The 16671-nt window shown below is 36.1% G+C and overlaps 1 protein-coding gene across 1 annotated transcript in view; it reads right to left on the reverse strand.

Moving 5' to 3' along the window:
* The window catches only part of LOC132941586 (uncharacterized), a 109440-nt gene that overhangs the window by 2441 nt on the left and 90328 nt on the right, over positions 1-16671 (reverse strand). The window contains 23 exon segments of the mRNA XM_061009705.1: positions 846-949; positions 951-2021; positions 2094-2324; positions 2464-2747; positions 2953-3126; positions 3659-3932; positions 3934-3959; positions 5082-5321; positions 7287-7484; positions 7691-7915; positions 9314-9478; positions 10896-11138; positions 11656-11832; positions 11935-12153; positions 12260-12474; positions 12619-12889; positions 13684-13845; positions 13945-14101; positions 14220-14335; positions 14436-14623; positions 15532-15718; positions 15860-16093; positions 16191-16291. Of these exon segments, the coding sequence (XP_060865688.1) occupies positions 846-949; positions 951-2021; positions 2094-2324; positions 2464-2747; positions 2953-3126; positions 3659-3932; positions 3934-3959; positions 5082-5321; positions 7287-7484; positions 7691-7915; positions 9314-9478; positions 10896-11138; positions 11656-11832; positions 11935-12153; positions 12260-12474; positions 12619-12889; positions 13684-13845; positions 13945-14101; positions 14220-14335; positions 14436-14623; positions 15532-15718; positions 15860-16093; positions 16191-16291 (5262 nt within the window).

A 16671-nucleotide genomic window follows, 5' to 3' on the forward strand; every position in this document is an offset into this window, starting at 1 on the left:
AGGGCTATAACCTGACAATTTTAAAGCGTAATAATTTGGTATCTCTGGATTTCTCTTTTTTTTTCTCATTTCCTCGTTTTCTAGCACTATTTAGTAATCATCTTATAATAAATTGAGATGTCAATTATTAAACTTAGTGCACTGAGACTACTGAAGAGTATTTAAGAACAATATCACTATTTACTCTGCAGTACTACTAGCCCTTTGAGGTGTTTACAATTTAAATAAATAAATAATACAAAACACGTCCGCTATAAAATACCGGTAAATACCTACCTACCTAACTAATATTTTAAAAACAATGACGTATGTATGTATTAAATGTAGAATAGTAGGTACCCTAATAGTAAATATTTTATACAGCATTAATATAATAGTAACAATTCATTTTTTATAAGCTGTTTAGTACCTATGTAATATTATTAATTTTTATATTTATTACGGTATAGTTGTTTATATTAAATAGAGATTTAATGTTTATTTCAATATTTGATCATAAATCATAATGCGTGGTATAATAATAATGTATAATATGACGAAAAAAAGATTACTTATATTGTTATATTATATTGAGCGTTTACAAAATGTATAATGCAATAAGGCTATGTCTCTAAATATTCTATGAAAGAAAAACGATATTAATGGCAAGATAAATTGTTTTATACGTTTATCATAAACAATATTTCGATTAATGTAACCAAATATTTAATAGATTTGTCGAACTTATAAATGCTCTCCAGAATTATATTTAAATTGTTTGAGTTATGGCCCCTTAGCACTTATGTCTTAATGTTGTACTAAGTATAAAAACTATGACAATCCAATAGTCCGCTATATGTACTTACTTAGCGGTGTCGTTTAGGCTGTCGGTAGACGACGAAGAGCTCGGTACTATCGTCTGCTGAGACCGAGAGCGTCTCCTAGTATTCGGTTTGGATCGGGACTTTTTTTCTATCGTTCCTGCCGGGCACGTCCAACAGCAGAACGCCATTGTTGGATGGCAACGGCTCCGACGGAGTTGTGCACGTGGATCCCCCGAATACCCCACCGCCACCGCCGAAGTGTCTCCTCTTTCGCTCTCTCTTCTTGCCCGTCCGCTTCTTCATCGCGCAATCCGAACTCGTAAAGTCGTATATACTGTCCGAGTCGGTGATGCGGCCGTAGAACATGGGCGAGAACCTGAACACTGTCTTGTCACTAAGCGGGCTTTCACTTCTCGAACTCACCGGGCTCTTCTCGTACAGCATGTCCGTGGACAGGTGCAGTGTCGACGGATACTGTTGAACCGTGATTGACGGCACCGGCTGCTGCTGCTGCTGCTGTTGCTGCAGGTGACGACCAAGCGCTTCCGGCTCTGAGCCAGAAGTGTAAGCCTTGAGACCAGTGGTGGTCACACCAGGCTTCAGGGTTTCCGATTCAAGTTCTGCGTTCCGGTAGTGGTGTTTCGTTCGGTGGTCCGTCTTCGGGTCTGCCGTTTCTGTGTCGAAGCCCTCGTCGTCGTTTTCGGAGAACGTCGTCTCCGAGTCCATTTCCCTGATCTCGGGCGTGTGGATCAGCGGTGATATGCGCCTTGGTTCTTCGCCGCAGTCCAATGGGCACAGCCGGGTGTTCGAGTTGCACCGGGATGGGCCCGAACTGTACCCAGACGAGCTGAGGTTCGACTCCGAGGCTATTCTGTCGGCCCGGGAACACATAGAAAATGGACTAAGGTAACACATGCCTCCTCCGTTTTTTGACGAGTCCGTACCGTTTTTCGTGGTCACAGACTCCGTATCTGAATCGCTCATACATGTAACGGTGATGACCGGTGGTGGCGCAGGCAGATCCAGCGATATCGGCTTCTCCATGTCTTTCAACATCTTCCGGTTGAGTGGTTTCTCTTTGTGTGGCGGTGGAGACCCGGGGAATTCCATACTTGGTGAATTGATGGGTGTCGGTTGTTGAATGACTAGTGTGGGTATGGTCAGTTGTTCAGCTTGGACCGTTGGTGGTTCAGTTGGTACCTTGAGAGAAGGTGGTCCCTTGATAAAAAATTTTTTTTTTAGATTAAAAAAAAAATTACATACAAATGCTGATTATTTTAAAAAAAAAACCTTCTGCTGCTGAAAGTTGTCCATGTCTTTCAGACAACTGAACGCTGACTTCCTCGATATGATGGGCGTGGGAGATGGGGATGGCGCCGGTGTCGGTAGCTCATGTATCGGCGACAAACAGTCCATACGATAGTTGGGCACTTCGAGTAGTATGGACGGAGGATGTTGCAGGCTGTTCAATGGATTGTTTGAATTGTTCCGTTGCGAGCTTAACATGTCCACTACCGGTAGCTGATCATAAATAAATTAAATTAATATAAAAGTTAATACTATACAAAGGTACTGTATTTATTAATAAATTAACAACGGATATTATTTTTATTAAACATATATATGTATTCAATATGGAACTAGGTATCACTTTACTCACTTGAATCACGTTTGAGTAACGATATCGCGTGGGGGATTCTTTGCCACCGCCTGGTGAATGAGCATTGTTTGACATCAACGACTCGTCTTCGCTGCCCACAATTTCGTCTTGCAAACTGGAACAACTTGGTGTCGTGGATGCCGATAAGTAATTACTCATTTCCGTCATCGCCATTGCCGTGTTGAAATTTCGAAACATGGCCAAAATTGAATCTGCACTCATGGCTTTTTGGCCCGTTTGTTGTTGGTATTGGTTTAGCGATAATGTATTTGGGTTTCGGTTCTCTATAGCATAAATGAAACATTCTTGGTTTAATAATTTAAATAAAGCCAGTACAGCCAGTATCTTGACCAATCAATTTATAATTTTAACACCGTATCATTTAAAAACCAAAAATATCCTGGACGATGAAATAACTAACTTAACTAGATCTCTGTCCAAAATTTTGATTATTAGCTCTGGTTAGATCTATGTAAATATATAATATACCTAATGCACATTCCAGACTGGACGTAGAATCACTCCCTTGGTTGGGACAAGGTCTTCTCAAATTGCGCTTAGAGTGAGGATCTATCTCTGAACTCGTAGAGCTCATTTCCGATTGAAATTTATTCATCAACCTGGCAAACGTGACTTTCTTCTCAATTTTTTGTACAGCTTCGTCTGAATTAAAAATGATAACATTTAGTCAATTTTTGAAGTGAAAACTTCTCTTGGGAGGCTCTGCTAGAACCATAGGAGTAAACGCGTGAAAATATCAGCGACACTGACAAATGTAACGCGTAACGCTTTCAATCCAATGCATCTATAATACAATATACATTCTATATACATATATATATTATGTGTGCGTTCGAAATCAACAGCGGATAGTGGCTCTTATACTACGATTTAAGGTAGTATGGTTGCCCATCGACTACAGTAAAATACTAAAATGTTGACTTCACACACTGCTCCGTGATCCGCAAACAATTATTTCCGAAAAAAACAATTCAGATTCAGCTATAATTAGCTCTTAAACAATGTTTATAAATAAATACCACGCAGACATTGAAGAATACCAAAAAATAGAATTCAATCCTACTCAAGTAAAATGTTTACAGTTATGCGGTTACTGGTTACGAAAATAACTATCAAATACAAATATAATAGGTGATTGTTTCGTTGTGATAACAAGAAACCAGTTACCACTTACCGTTATCATTTACGGTCTCAACTTCACCACTGAAAATACAGAGTGTAGGTATATTACCTATGGAACAGTCGTTTGAAAAACTCGTTTCTTGCGAAATATTCGACTGTGGTAAGACAATGTCGTTGGGTCCGATGTTATTGGTCGATAGCTTGTCCACCAGGTTGATTTCGTCGTTGAAACTGGCTTGTCGTTCGAGCCCAGGTGATATGAGCTGTTGAAGTATTTCCGATTTATCGGCTATAGTGGTACGAAATTTCGACGGTGATGCGCTTTTTTTGCTTGGCGCGGTATTGATTGAATCCTAAAATTTTACGATTGTTGTTAATCGACTATATCCGCAAAAGCTCCACTTTAATTAGTTATTATAGTAATAATATATGTACTATGAATCATAATATACGAAAAGGTATTATATAATATTTACATGACATAAACGACGTGCTATGTATAGGTTAAATAAAATATATACAAGCTAAAATAGGTATAGTGTCGTGAGTCGTGACGTATAATATGTATTATCAAAATAATAGTAATAGTAATAATAATAATGAAATAAATTAATATTAAATTTACACGATACCATATTATAATTGTATATTAAGGGTGCCCGGTGCCGGTTTTTCAAATTTTCCACAATTATTCTAAAAAAATTGAAAATTATATTTTATATTTTAGTTGCCACCTCAATAAAAAGTATTATAATTATTATAATACTTTTGTAATACGGTGTATTACATCGAAAAAAATTACTTCAGAGGAATAATTCTCAGGCTTAGTATAACTGTCGGATTTTGATAACTATTTTTTTATTTGAAAGAAGAAGACTTCCTACAGGCCATATTGAATTCCGATTTTATTGTATTATAAAATATTATAAAATGAAAAAAAGCTTTGAGATTAAATTATTGAAAAACGGATTTCAATATAGTCTATAGAATGTTAACCTCTATTAGTTTTAAAAAATAATTTATCAAATTTGGTTGATTTTACAGAACATGATCATTATTCCCGCAGAGCGTATTTTTGTGGACACAATTACATTGGCTCCGGGGGCCTTAATAATTATAAGTATCAAAACTAAAAAAACAAATAAAAGGATTTGGTGTATTACTTATATGTACACGAAAAACGTTAATATCAACACACTAGTAATAATAATAGTAATAATAATAATAATAATAGATATTAGATAGTGTAAGAGAGCAAGTCCAGGTGAGGTGCCAATATATAGATATATGTGTGTGTGTTTGTGTGTGTATATATATATATATATACATATAGTGTATATATATAATAAATATGTATTTAATTATAGAAATAGAAGTATAGAAGTAGAAGTAATGTTAGAATATTGTGAAGTGCAATGCGGTGCGAAAAGGTGGTTAAAAGGGTTTTGGGAGAGGGCGTATAGTCGACACCTTACTCGGAACTTGTGGCCTGAGCAAATCGTCCAGGCTGAACGTACGAGCCGTCCGGCCCGTCTGTAACGGACTGGTGAGGCTCATTAATGAAGGTTTTCGTATACCCAATCGTCTGAGGAAAGTTTTCGGCTGCGGCGGCGGCGAGTTACCACCTTCCGACGGCGTCGCTCCGTTTGTCTTCACAGTTGGCACCAGGAGTTCGCCCCGTACGCTCGACATCCGGCCGGAAGCATTCACTGTAACTGTATAATTATACATTATGAACACAACGCATTCGTAACAGGGACAGGACCTAACCCAAAAGAACTGGTTCTGGAACCGGGACCTTTAAAATATTAAGTACCGAAACCTTAATATTTTGATCAAATTAGGTCCGGGTTTCTCCGGGAACTCAACCGGATTTTTTTAATTAAAAAGGTATTTTTAGGTTGAAAAATAAAATAATTTTATTTATTATAATCAAATGGTATTGCTGTTTTGTGTATTATCTATGATATGATATCATATTATGAGTTTTCTTATATTTCTCATCTATTAATTAAGCCCGCATTCCGGATAGGTATTTTAAATTATTATATTATTCAGTATTCGGTACCAAAGTTATTTGGAACCGGTGCCTTTATTTTTTTTCATCAAAGAACCAGAACCGGAACCGGAACCGTTATTTCATTTTTGGAGAACCGATACCGATAAATTCAAAAGGTTCCAGTCCCTGATTCGTATCTGTAACGCGTATATCGCCATTCGCCGGCCACCGACTCAATTAATAATATGTATCACTGCGTAACGCTCAAGTCTAAACCCGCCCAAGATGGAGGCACAGTGACGGGTCACACCGTCACAGGGTCGGGTGTAAGTATGTATATAGGTATATGCATATAATATGAACTTGTACACCGATGCGATTTCATGGAAAACATTGTGGTTAGATAAGGATTGCAGAGGAGATGGCGAACTATAGACCATATTATTATATTTGCACTTACGATCGATATTTCGACACGGGATTTAGCCGAATTACTGGAACGTGATTGGAAGCTAAGCGCCCAAATAGCGCCTATATAAGGCCTCGGAGGAATTTCGTTAATACTACACTATTGTATAGGAGGGGTTTCAATGTAACACGAAAAACCATTCACAACAAATCGTTTTTGAAAAATCGTGTTTTACGACCCGTTTGTTCGGAAAAATGTTTCCTTTAACGTGGCGCACGCGCATTGTATACGGTTTAGGTCATAAAATAATATACAGAAAGTCTGCACAGTTTTTGGAAATAGGTAGAGTTAACCGCACGAAATATACGTGAAAAAAAATTATTACTTATTAACGGGTTTGGGTTATTTGTATTAATCTAAAATGAGAATTTAGCTCATCTGCTATCTGATTACATTAAGCATATAATATACGTACAACGAATATGATATTTCGTTGTATACCAGCTGTACGTATTTTCCGTTTTAAATATATCACCGCCTAAAAAGCATCAGGCAGTTCAAACTTGTTCATTGAAATTAATCGTTTTGAATAACTAACGGAATGCGAATATATTGAAATATACTAGTGAACATAATATATATATATATACTATTATTTTCAAAAACTATACTGCGACAGTCCAAAAGTTTTGCTTAGAAAAGTATTATTTTTTTTTTTTTTAATTAAAAGTTTTATTTTTATACAGTTTCAGAAGACATATTATTATAGTATTGTAATAAATTTAAAACTTCAGTACTTGCAGATAAAATCTATGAAGTTAATAATATGTGGACGAAAAAAGTATACCGCGATTTGAATTGCACTCGATATTTCGGTCGAAATAATAATGATGTGTTTCGTCCAACACTTTTAAGTGACATATAATATATTAATATCAATTAGTTTTATCATTATTATTGATTATACATCTAAATGTATTTTTTCACGCGTTTTGTTATATTATCACCGGCTAGAAGTTTTATATGGATACAAACAGACCAAGAACTATATACTACACCTGACTGCATACGTGCCAAAACAAACAAATGTTTACTATTTCCATTTGAACTGACAATATCATTTGGGTGACCACCTATCTTGTATATTGGGTGTGCGTATAAAAATGTAGGTAGGTATACATACATACATACATAATATACGAGAATATTATATTGTACAGTGGGTGGGGGGGCGGGTGGGCACTCCGGTTAAATTCCAATCGTTTTACTCACAGTGTCTACTGCGTTCGGCTTCTTCGGACAATATTTTCTCGATTTTTTCGGGCACGTGCCGTTTAGCGCACCATATTATTCCCAGTATGCCCATGACCACGAACACGGTGAGTAGACCCAGCCAAAATGGTTCCTGAAGCATTCGTTCCGTTAACGGCTTGTACGTGATGTGCAGCATTTTCCTCTCGCACTGATCACCTGCAATACAGTATAAAATACATAATATAATGCGGGACGTGAGTCAAATCCGTAAAGGCAACTCTATACATACGCGTTTGTGTCGCTATATGTTTTACACTTGTCCCTCATATGTTATAGTGTATTTATATTATGTATTACCTACATCTGTTTTTTTTTTCGTTATATTATAATATGGGTGTTAAGTGCGTATGAGGTCCACTCACCCGTCCAGTATGCGTAACACCTGCACTGGTAGTCGGAATCGCCCAACGACACACAATCGCCTCGGTCCTTACACGGGTTCAGCTCGCATGGTTTGATCTTTTCGTCGCAAAACCGTCCCATGTACCCGTACTGGCATTTGCACTCGAAGCCGTTGCTGCCGGCCAAAATGCATTCGCCAAAAACGCAATAGCCCAGATCGCAGTAGGTAAGCGAACAGAACGTTCCTGTATGTACGATATAATATCACCCAGTAATGGTGTTAGCGTTATATAAAATAATATATAAGTTACGTTTTTAAACGCGTTCGAATACCGACAAATCGTCGTCGTCAATCATTGCGGTTCGACTTTTTCAATTTTAAGTTTTCGTTTTTCGCCTAAATGGATTTACGGTTATAGTTCGTCATCGCATTTCTGGCTCGTCTTATAAGTTAATGGTCTTGAGCATTTCACGTTTGTTTAACTTTTACATTTATTCAGTATACAACGCACTAATAATTAATACTGAACTACCACAATAATTATTGAATTAAATATAATGTCATTAATGTTTGTTCGAAAAATAAAAGAATAATTGCTTTAGAAACATAATAATATAAATGATTAAATAAATGATTTCGCGTTTGACACTATAATTTTATTTACCGTGTCACGGTTAGCGTAAGAAGTATTACGTATGTCGTAGATATATTGTACACGTCATGATAGATACAAACTCATAATCAAATTGATTTCCATTGCAAAACGTTTTCTATCAATAATAAACCGCTCTCGTTATATTATTTTATTTTATTTTTTGTTACGTTTGCATTTTTTGTAATATTTTCAAAAGTCTATTGATGTCAAAATATAATACGGTTTAAGTCTCAACCAGAAATATTTTATAAATTCAATATTTCCTAAGCGCATGCACGGTTCTCCGTGGAGATGGCCGTGCAAAATATACTTCGTCTTAAATCCTATGTGTAATTTGAAATACAATATATTATATAATATAAACGATATAGGTGGATATCGAATAAATATATTTTGTATATTTTATATAAAATTAGTCTTTATATTGTATTAATTGACATTATATCACACCATCTGTTATTGGAATACCGAATACACCACAGTGAAGAAAATGTTGCCGGGAAAAACGATAAAAACTAGACTAAAAAACCAGACACTGTGCGGATGAAATTAAAAATATATTAGACAATATTGAAATAGGAATTACGATATTACTCTACTAATAAGATCAAAATAAAATGATATGCAAACGTTTTGTACACATTTTAGCTTGCTGTGCAGCTAGATTGTTTTCGACGTTCAACAAAGTATGAGCAAAATATGAGAATATTTCGTCTACCGATAATAATATGGTGATTTTTTTTTTTACTTTGCCCGTTGATATATTTTGCAATACTGTGTGCACACTCGTAGAAGTATTTTACGTTTTCCTGCAACTATATTTGACCACCATACAATTATTGGGCATTGTACACATTTCATATAATAATATACTTTACATCGAATATTATGTCTGCACATTATGAACAATGAACACACGTGGAAATGTTCCGAACGATAATAATATGTTATAAACTATACTTTGGAAGTTAAACGTCGTATATTTACCGGTATAGTTGCCGTGACACTTGCAGTGATACGTGTGCGTGGCTTTCCGGATGACGCACGTGCCACCGTTGACGCAAGGGTTGGGCTTGCAAGACTCGATCCTGCTGTTGTTGGCTGTTTCCGGAATCTTTGCCAAGGCGACAAGTTTCTTTTTGGATTCGGCATCTGTGCATGGTATGTGCGAAATAAATGGTACCGTATTAAATTGTATAATGACGTGCATAGGTTTATTGACGACCGTGTATATAGCGATAATATGCAACAATCAGACAGATATCAGACGTTATAGTATTATGATAAGCCGCGCTTGGGATCCCGTAAGTCAGGCACCGGCAACCCGCGGCCCTCGGAACTTTTTGCTGAGGCCCTCCAAATATAATTCATGGTGTTTAAAATTTTAATTTTGTAGCTAAAATTGTTATAAATATATAAATAATATTTAATCAATGCGAGATAAGCTATGATCGAAAACGTAATCTACGTAATCTAAATCTATTTTCAATACGATTTTCTGATTTTTACGTACAAGAGAATAAAATCAAATTGTTTCAAAACCCTTTTTCTGTCGACATTGACGATGTTGAATCTAATTTACAGATGGAAGTCATAGAATTACAAAACAACGATATTCTTAAAAATGCTTTTAAAGAAAGTAATGACCTTAAAATATTTCGAGTCTTTCTGAAATAGATTTTAAAGGCATTAAAAGTTTTGCTAAAAAAATGATTACTGCTTTTGGTAGCACATATATTTGTGAGCAGACATTCTCAATACTTAAATTCCGAAAAAATAAATATTGTTCACGGTTAAGCGATGAACACTTGAACGCTGTTTTAAGGATATCAACATCCAATTTAAAAGCGGATATAAATGAATAAGCGGGAAAAATTCAACCTCAAAAATCACACTAGTAACTTAATATTTGTATACTAAATTGCATTCAAGAATTAATTAATAATTATTTTAAAACTTTTAAATTGTCTCTACTAATGTATTTAATTAAAAATTAGTTAATAAGCACAACTGCAATGTTAAATTCATAATATGTTTGTTGCTATCTGTAAATATATTAGTATTATTTGTTAAAATTATATTTTTTAATATTTTAATTTTGTATGCGGCCCTCCATTAAAAACTGAAACAAATTATGGCCCGATAGGTTGCCGACCCCTGCCGTAAGTCATCCGAGAGTTGGTGATAAATTTCAGACAACGGGGGTGTGGTAATTTTTTTTGTTTTTTTTTTTTTTAAATATCAGTTTGTGACGAAAAAACTTGAAAAAAATAACATTTTCAAAAGCAATATTTGTGTTCAATCACAAATCTAAATATATAGAAGGACGTGCCGTATTGAACTTTCGGATCTTTCATATTACCCGCGGCGATTTCAGCGGAAAATAGTTAACCGAAAAATTCGCAAAAACAATACACTATTGATGTAACCACAATAATCGTTTCTTTGAATTGTTTGGGAAGTAAAAAAAAAAAAAAAATAAACGTTTCGCGGGCGACCAAAGCTACTACGCGGATAGAAATAGACCAGTGCCTACAAAATATAAAATTAGAAACAATTTGATACGAACCGGGTTTTACGTTCACTGAAATGTTTGCGGATACCATATCCATCGCCGGCTTCTGGCCGTACACAACGACTACGGACATCGAGTTGAGAAACGAAGTGATCGATATCGGCACGGATTTTGGTTGTTCGACGTTTTCACACAGAAGCCACCACGTGCCGTTCTCAGCGGCGTAATGATCGTGGATTTCGATGACGGTCGTTGACTGCTGACCCGGGCACACGGTACGGCCTAAGGCGGTGTCCACTGCAAAAAAATATCAATTGAAAACAATGTTCACGTAGAGAATCGGTTTAGAAAGAGGGTTGGACCCGAAGTCAGTGGCGTTGCCAGAAGTGTGCCGGGACTGTAAATCGAAAATTCTCCCCCGAAATTTTAAGAAAATCAAAAATGTATTTCCATGAGGGCTATAAAAATTATTGCAAATAAAAATGTATACTAGCCGTACCTGTATACCTGAACCGAAACCTAAAATAAAACCTCGGCATCAGTATGCTAAACTTGTCGGAGATCCTAGTTCAAACAACTCTGTGCGAACACATTATCAGCCCCCCCCCTCCCAAACAAAAAAGGAAAATCCTGGCTACGCCACTGCCCGAAGTTATGGGTTGTGACATAATATAATAATATGTCCATGACGACCACTGCTATTATATTATTATTATTATTATATAGATATCAGGTATAACATATAGTTGTATAGCCATTAACCCGCCGAGACGGATATAATTTCGATTTATTTATATATTTTGAAAACGCTTACTTTGCGCCGGCACCACGCGGTGGAACTGCAATTGGATATTCTGCCCGACCGAAGCCAACAGTCTCTGTTTGTACCGCAATTTGGGAAAGTGCATGGGTAACGGATAATTTAACCTGTACATGAATCCGGACGTGTCATTCTGTAGCACGATCGCTCGTTCTTCGTCAAAGTCCACCACTAAAATGGGTTTTATTTACGAACATATAATTACGTATCACAATGTCGTACAACTTTAACCGTTGTCGCGGCCCTATAACATTGTCAGCCGTATGTACATACCCATTTTGTACGCTATTTTGAAACCCCTCCCCCTGGGCAAGCGGTTCGTTGAGTATTCGATGTTGACGCTCTCGCCTTCCGACAAAAACGCACCGTCGTTGATTGAGTTCCGATATTTAAACGGAGTTATATTGTCCGCAGTTCTCGACAGATACAACTTGAACGTTTGGGATTCGTCCAAGTTGTAGTCGACAAAATCGATCCATATACGGTGGCCGACTGCGAGACCCAAAAAATGCATATTAATACCGCACTCGCGAGTCACGGTGGTACAATATAGTGTTTTAAAACGATGGTTTTATGGCCGTCTGCCCATAGCCCTCACCCGGTGCCAGTATCATGGTGACGCAGTTGAGATTTGGAAGTATGAAGTTAGGATAGTTCGGACTGACGACTTGGCCTTCGAGAGCGGACAGTGTTTGCGACGGACAACCGGACATGTCGACGGTGTTCCACTGGAGATGAAAACCTGAACTGGATACGGAGTAGTCCGAATGGAAGTGCACGAACGCCTCATTCAAATCGGTAACGAAGATGTAACTGTAATAATATGTCATTAGAATTCGACAATGTAAAACCGTTGTGGATTTTTGTTTATTATGGTTTTTTTTTTTTTTTTTGTTCAACAGATAAATTATAATATTGACTATTGTTGTAGTAGTAATAATAACAATACAATCTCACTCTTCCAGATGATTTCCGCGGTAACCGCAAACCGTCATTGTTCGGTTTTCACGTTCTTTCGGTTCCACCACGGCGACGAAATCGTAAAGGCAATCGGCTTGAGGCTCGATGTTTATGGAATCAAATTGGAAAACGATTCGCGACTGGTACGGACCGACCACGTGTATCCAATAGTCCAAGTTGTGATAATAGTTGGCCGGATAATTTAACGACGTTATTATCCCTTTTACGCCGGACATTGTGGTGTTTAAATTGTAATGATCCGATAATTCTAGTTTCAATAATTTTAACAATTTACAGTAATATTAGTAAATGAATCATTTATTGACATTATTAGATAATATGATATTTTAATTTGTTAATTCTGACATTGTCAGGATAGTGTCGCATAATCAGCCAGCCATGGGTAAATCATTACGTTTTACTTTAAAAGGTTTTAATAATTATTACAATAGATTTCATTAATATTCAATTTACTATATAATGTTGAATGTAAATCAGATTCGCTTATAATTATAATTGTTAAAAGAAAATCGATCGGAGAGTAAAAGATTTAACTTATTTAGTATATCTTTTTTGAACAAAGTTTATAGTTTAGTTTTGGAACGTACGTTTTTTTTAGGATTTAAGGGGATTGATTTATTTGTTATACATCTAGTTCTGCTTTTGATTATTTGTTATTGTTTAATTAAGTGTACAGACAATTTTAATTTTTAAAAATATTTTTTGTTTGTTTTAACAATAAAAAAAAATTGTTTCTTATACCAATTTGAATGCCCAGCTCATACACTCGACCGGGTTTCAATCTAAAATATTGATCGATACCTTCTTACCCTCGTTGGGAATTTTGTCGCTATGTAAACAAATTTATTTTTTATTTTTACCGAGAAGGTTTTTCAATTAGCCGTCCAGTCAACATCACCCTAAAGCTAACACATGCTTATATATGTATAGTTTTATCGTTACATTATAATATTATGAATAACAGCGACAACGCGTGTCGTACACATAGTATTTTTTATCGTTATATAGTATTATTATCATTACGAAATGGACGGTACTTACTCGTTTGATTTTTTTTACATATATACCCTCCGACCGTGTTGCAGTCGTTGGCCGTCCAGTAAAGGCCTCTGGGTAGATTTACAGGTGGTGACGATAGCCAACTAATTGCGAGACAGATATCCTTGTACGCCAATGCATTCGCGGCGTCGGTCGCCAACCAAGCTGTGCACATACGGGTTGTATAATGACAATTTATTTTATTGTACGATTAACATTTTTTTTTTTTTTTTTTAGGATATACCTATAACGTAAACAACGAACCTGAAAACGTTTCTGTCGAGTTGTCCACCCAGTACCAGGATTTGTCATTCCACGCTCCGCCCAACCAATAAATCGCGGATCGGCTGTCCGTCGACTCCCGGATAAAAGATTCGACGAACTGTTCTTCCTCGGCATTATGAACGCTCGTCAATTCCGCCTTTGCAAACGGAACAACAACACACAGACACGTAAGAATTTAGAAAATGTCTTCCATGCATTCACGCGCCTACATCGATATAATAACAACAATAATAATAATACTGTATAGTAGGTACTTTGATTCCGTTGCAGATACTCCTGGCTGTGTGCCAAGACACTTCCGGGTAACTGGCAAACAAATAACACGACCCATTGAACATTTGCTGTCTCGCGTCGTCACACTCGTTGTTGACTGTTTATCACACACACACAACATAAAACGCGATTAGTGAATAATATTTCAGCAAACGTTTATACCTGCGATAGGTATCTGCACGAAGTTCACCACTTACCGTGTTCGGCGGATACGCGAGCCTTGAAGCCGCTGAACGCGTGCGAATAGTCTGATACAAAATGTATCCTCAACTTGGGCCTCTTCGTGACAAACCTAGTTAGTTTGAGTATGTCGCTCTTGTCACCACAGTGTTTAGGGCCCTCGTCGTCGTCACCGGGAATTAATTCAACGTAATCGTAACTGCAACTGTAAACACATTATGAACGCATAACATACACTTTAGTAATATGTCCACCGCAGCAATCATATTCCATTAATATCAATGATTATACCTAGTACCTATATACGCTTGGACTATATAATCAATAATTGATAAAACGCACTAAAACAACCATAAACAATATTTGTATGAAAAAAAAAAGTCAATGTTTCACGTTTTTCTGAAATATTTCATACTTCAAACACTAATTACTAGTAAAACAAAATAATATACAATTTTATGCTGAGATCGGGTTAAGCAGTGTTGTTTTGAAATATGTTACTGATGAAAACATTGTTTGAAATGTATTGTAGTGTAATACTAATATTTAATTTTAATTTTTAATAGCCAAAACAAAATGGTGAAAAGTGTTCACGTTCAAATCATAATATTATGTACCAGACAAAAATAATAGTAAATTGAGAAAGGTAGGTTTGTGTTAAAAATAAATCTTCATGTAAAGGCAAAGCTTGACAGCAAAATATGACGTAAAAATTAATTTGAAATTTCATCGAACCAGCCATAGTCGACATAGCCATGGCCCCGACCTAAGTAAATGTGAAGATAATTATTTTGACTTTCTATCAATAAATCAGCGTGTTCATACTTAATTAATAATTAAACAATGGTACCTAATTTTTACTTTTAAATTTATTAATTAAAGTTATGAACTTATAAATCATACAATATACTTTTTAACTTTGATAGTTATATACTTATATACCAATATTCAATTATAACTATAATAATTATAATGCACATAAAAATGTTCAAAACTCGGAGAGAAAATGTTCATGATGATCTGGGTAGAAAATGTCCTTTGTATATTCCACGGTAAATATAGATATATTATAATGCCCTGCAAAGTGTTATTGAAACATAAATTTAAACTTACGTTGATTCGTTTTCCAACATGAGTTCTTCGAATTCAACTTCAATCTGATAACCTCGGGGCACTTCTACGCTGAAAGTGCAATCTTGGTTGTCAGGGTAAGGTTGTGGGAAACCTGGGCTCGAGACCGAAGCGAATCTCATCTCGCTGGTTAGTTTCATCGTTACATTACAGCTCGATTCGTCCGGATCTGATAAAAAATATATACAAATAAAACTTATAGTCTATAGAACAGTTGGTCGATTTTTTTCTTATAATTTATTAAAATTTAAAAAATAAAATCCTTTGACGTATGGAATAGACTACCTATATAGAATAAAATGAACGTTACCATAATCGTTTAAAGAGGTGTGCTGTTGCGTTTGGCATAGAAATCGATTTTTCACAGAGCAATCGCGGTCGTTCCAAGTGTAGGACGAATTCCGATTAAAGTACTTGAGCAACCGGTTTTGGGGCCTGTACACTTGTCTGAGTTCGACACAGTCCTGTCTACTAAGTCCGTCGTCGTTTGGCTGTTTTGAATTCGGACCACTGTACGGTTGGTGTATGTGTCCTTGATACCAGTCTACAAAATAAACGAGAAAACAGATCGTACCGATATTTAGTTGGATCACATTCGTATACATTTTATTCTATGCGGGACCGTTAACCACTCGACTTACTGGAATAAGTGAACGGCGACGAGTCTGTCCATTTGAAAAATCCTTCGTTGTTCATGTCAGTAGCTCCGATCCAATACGGAGCGTTGTCACTGTAGCTCGGGCTTAAAAAAAAAAGAGAAAAATCGTATAGCTTATTTATATATAAGACACATCATCCGTGTTAATCGATTATATATCCACGTCATTTTACCGAATGTCCAAGGTACGATGATTACAAGTTAATAAATAAACATCTTTTATCCATCAACAATAGTCAATATGAGACCTATTTCCGGCTTACGTAGTTGTGTATAAACGTGAAAATATACAATATATTATATAGACCCTTAGTGAATGTTTAAATATTGTGTACCTACGTGCTTACCACAAGACGAAAACCTGTGTATTTGATTGTATTCACATCATTAAAATTTGCATCACTCGTCATTTATAACACAACTATCTTAATAGTTGATTCCCTATAAACCACATCCATTATCTC

The sequence above is a fragment of the Metopolophium dirhodum genome, chromosome 3 (assembly GCF_019925205.1).
Source record: "Metopolophium dirhodum isolate CAU chromosome 3, ASM1992520v1, whole genome shotgun sequence".
Lineage (NCBI taxonomy): Eukaryota > Metazoa > Arthropoda > Insecta > Hemiptera > Aphididae > Metopolophium > Metopolophium dirhodum.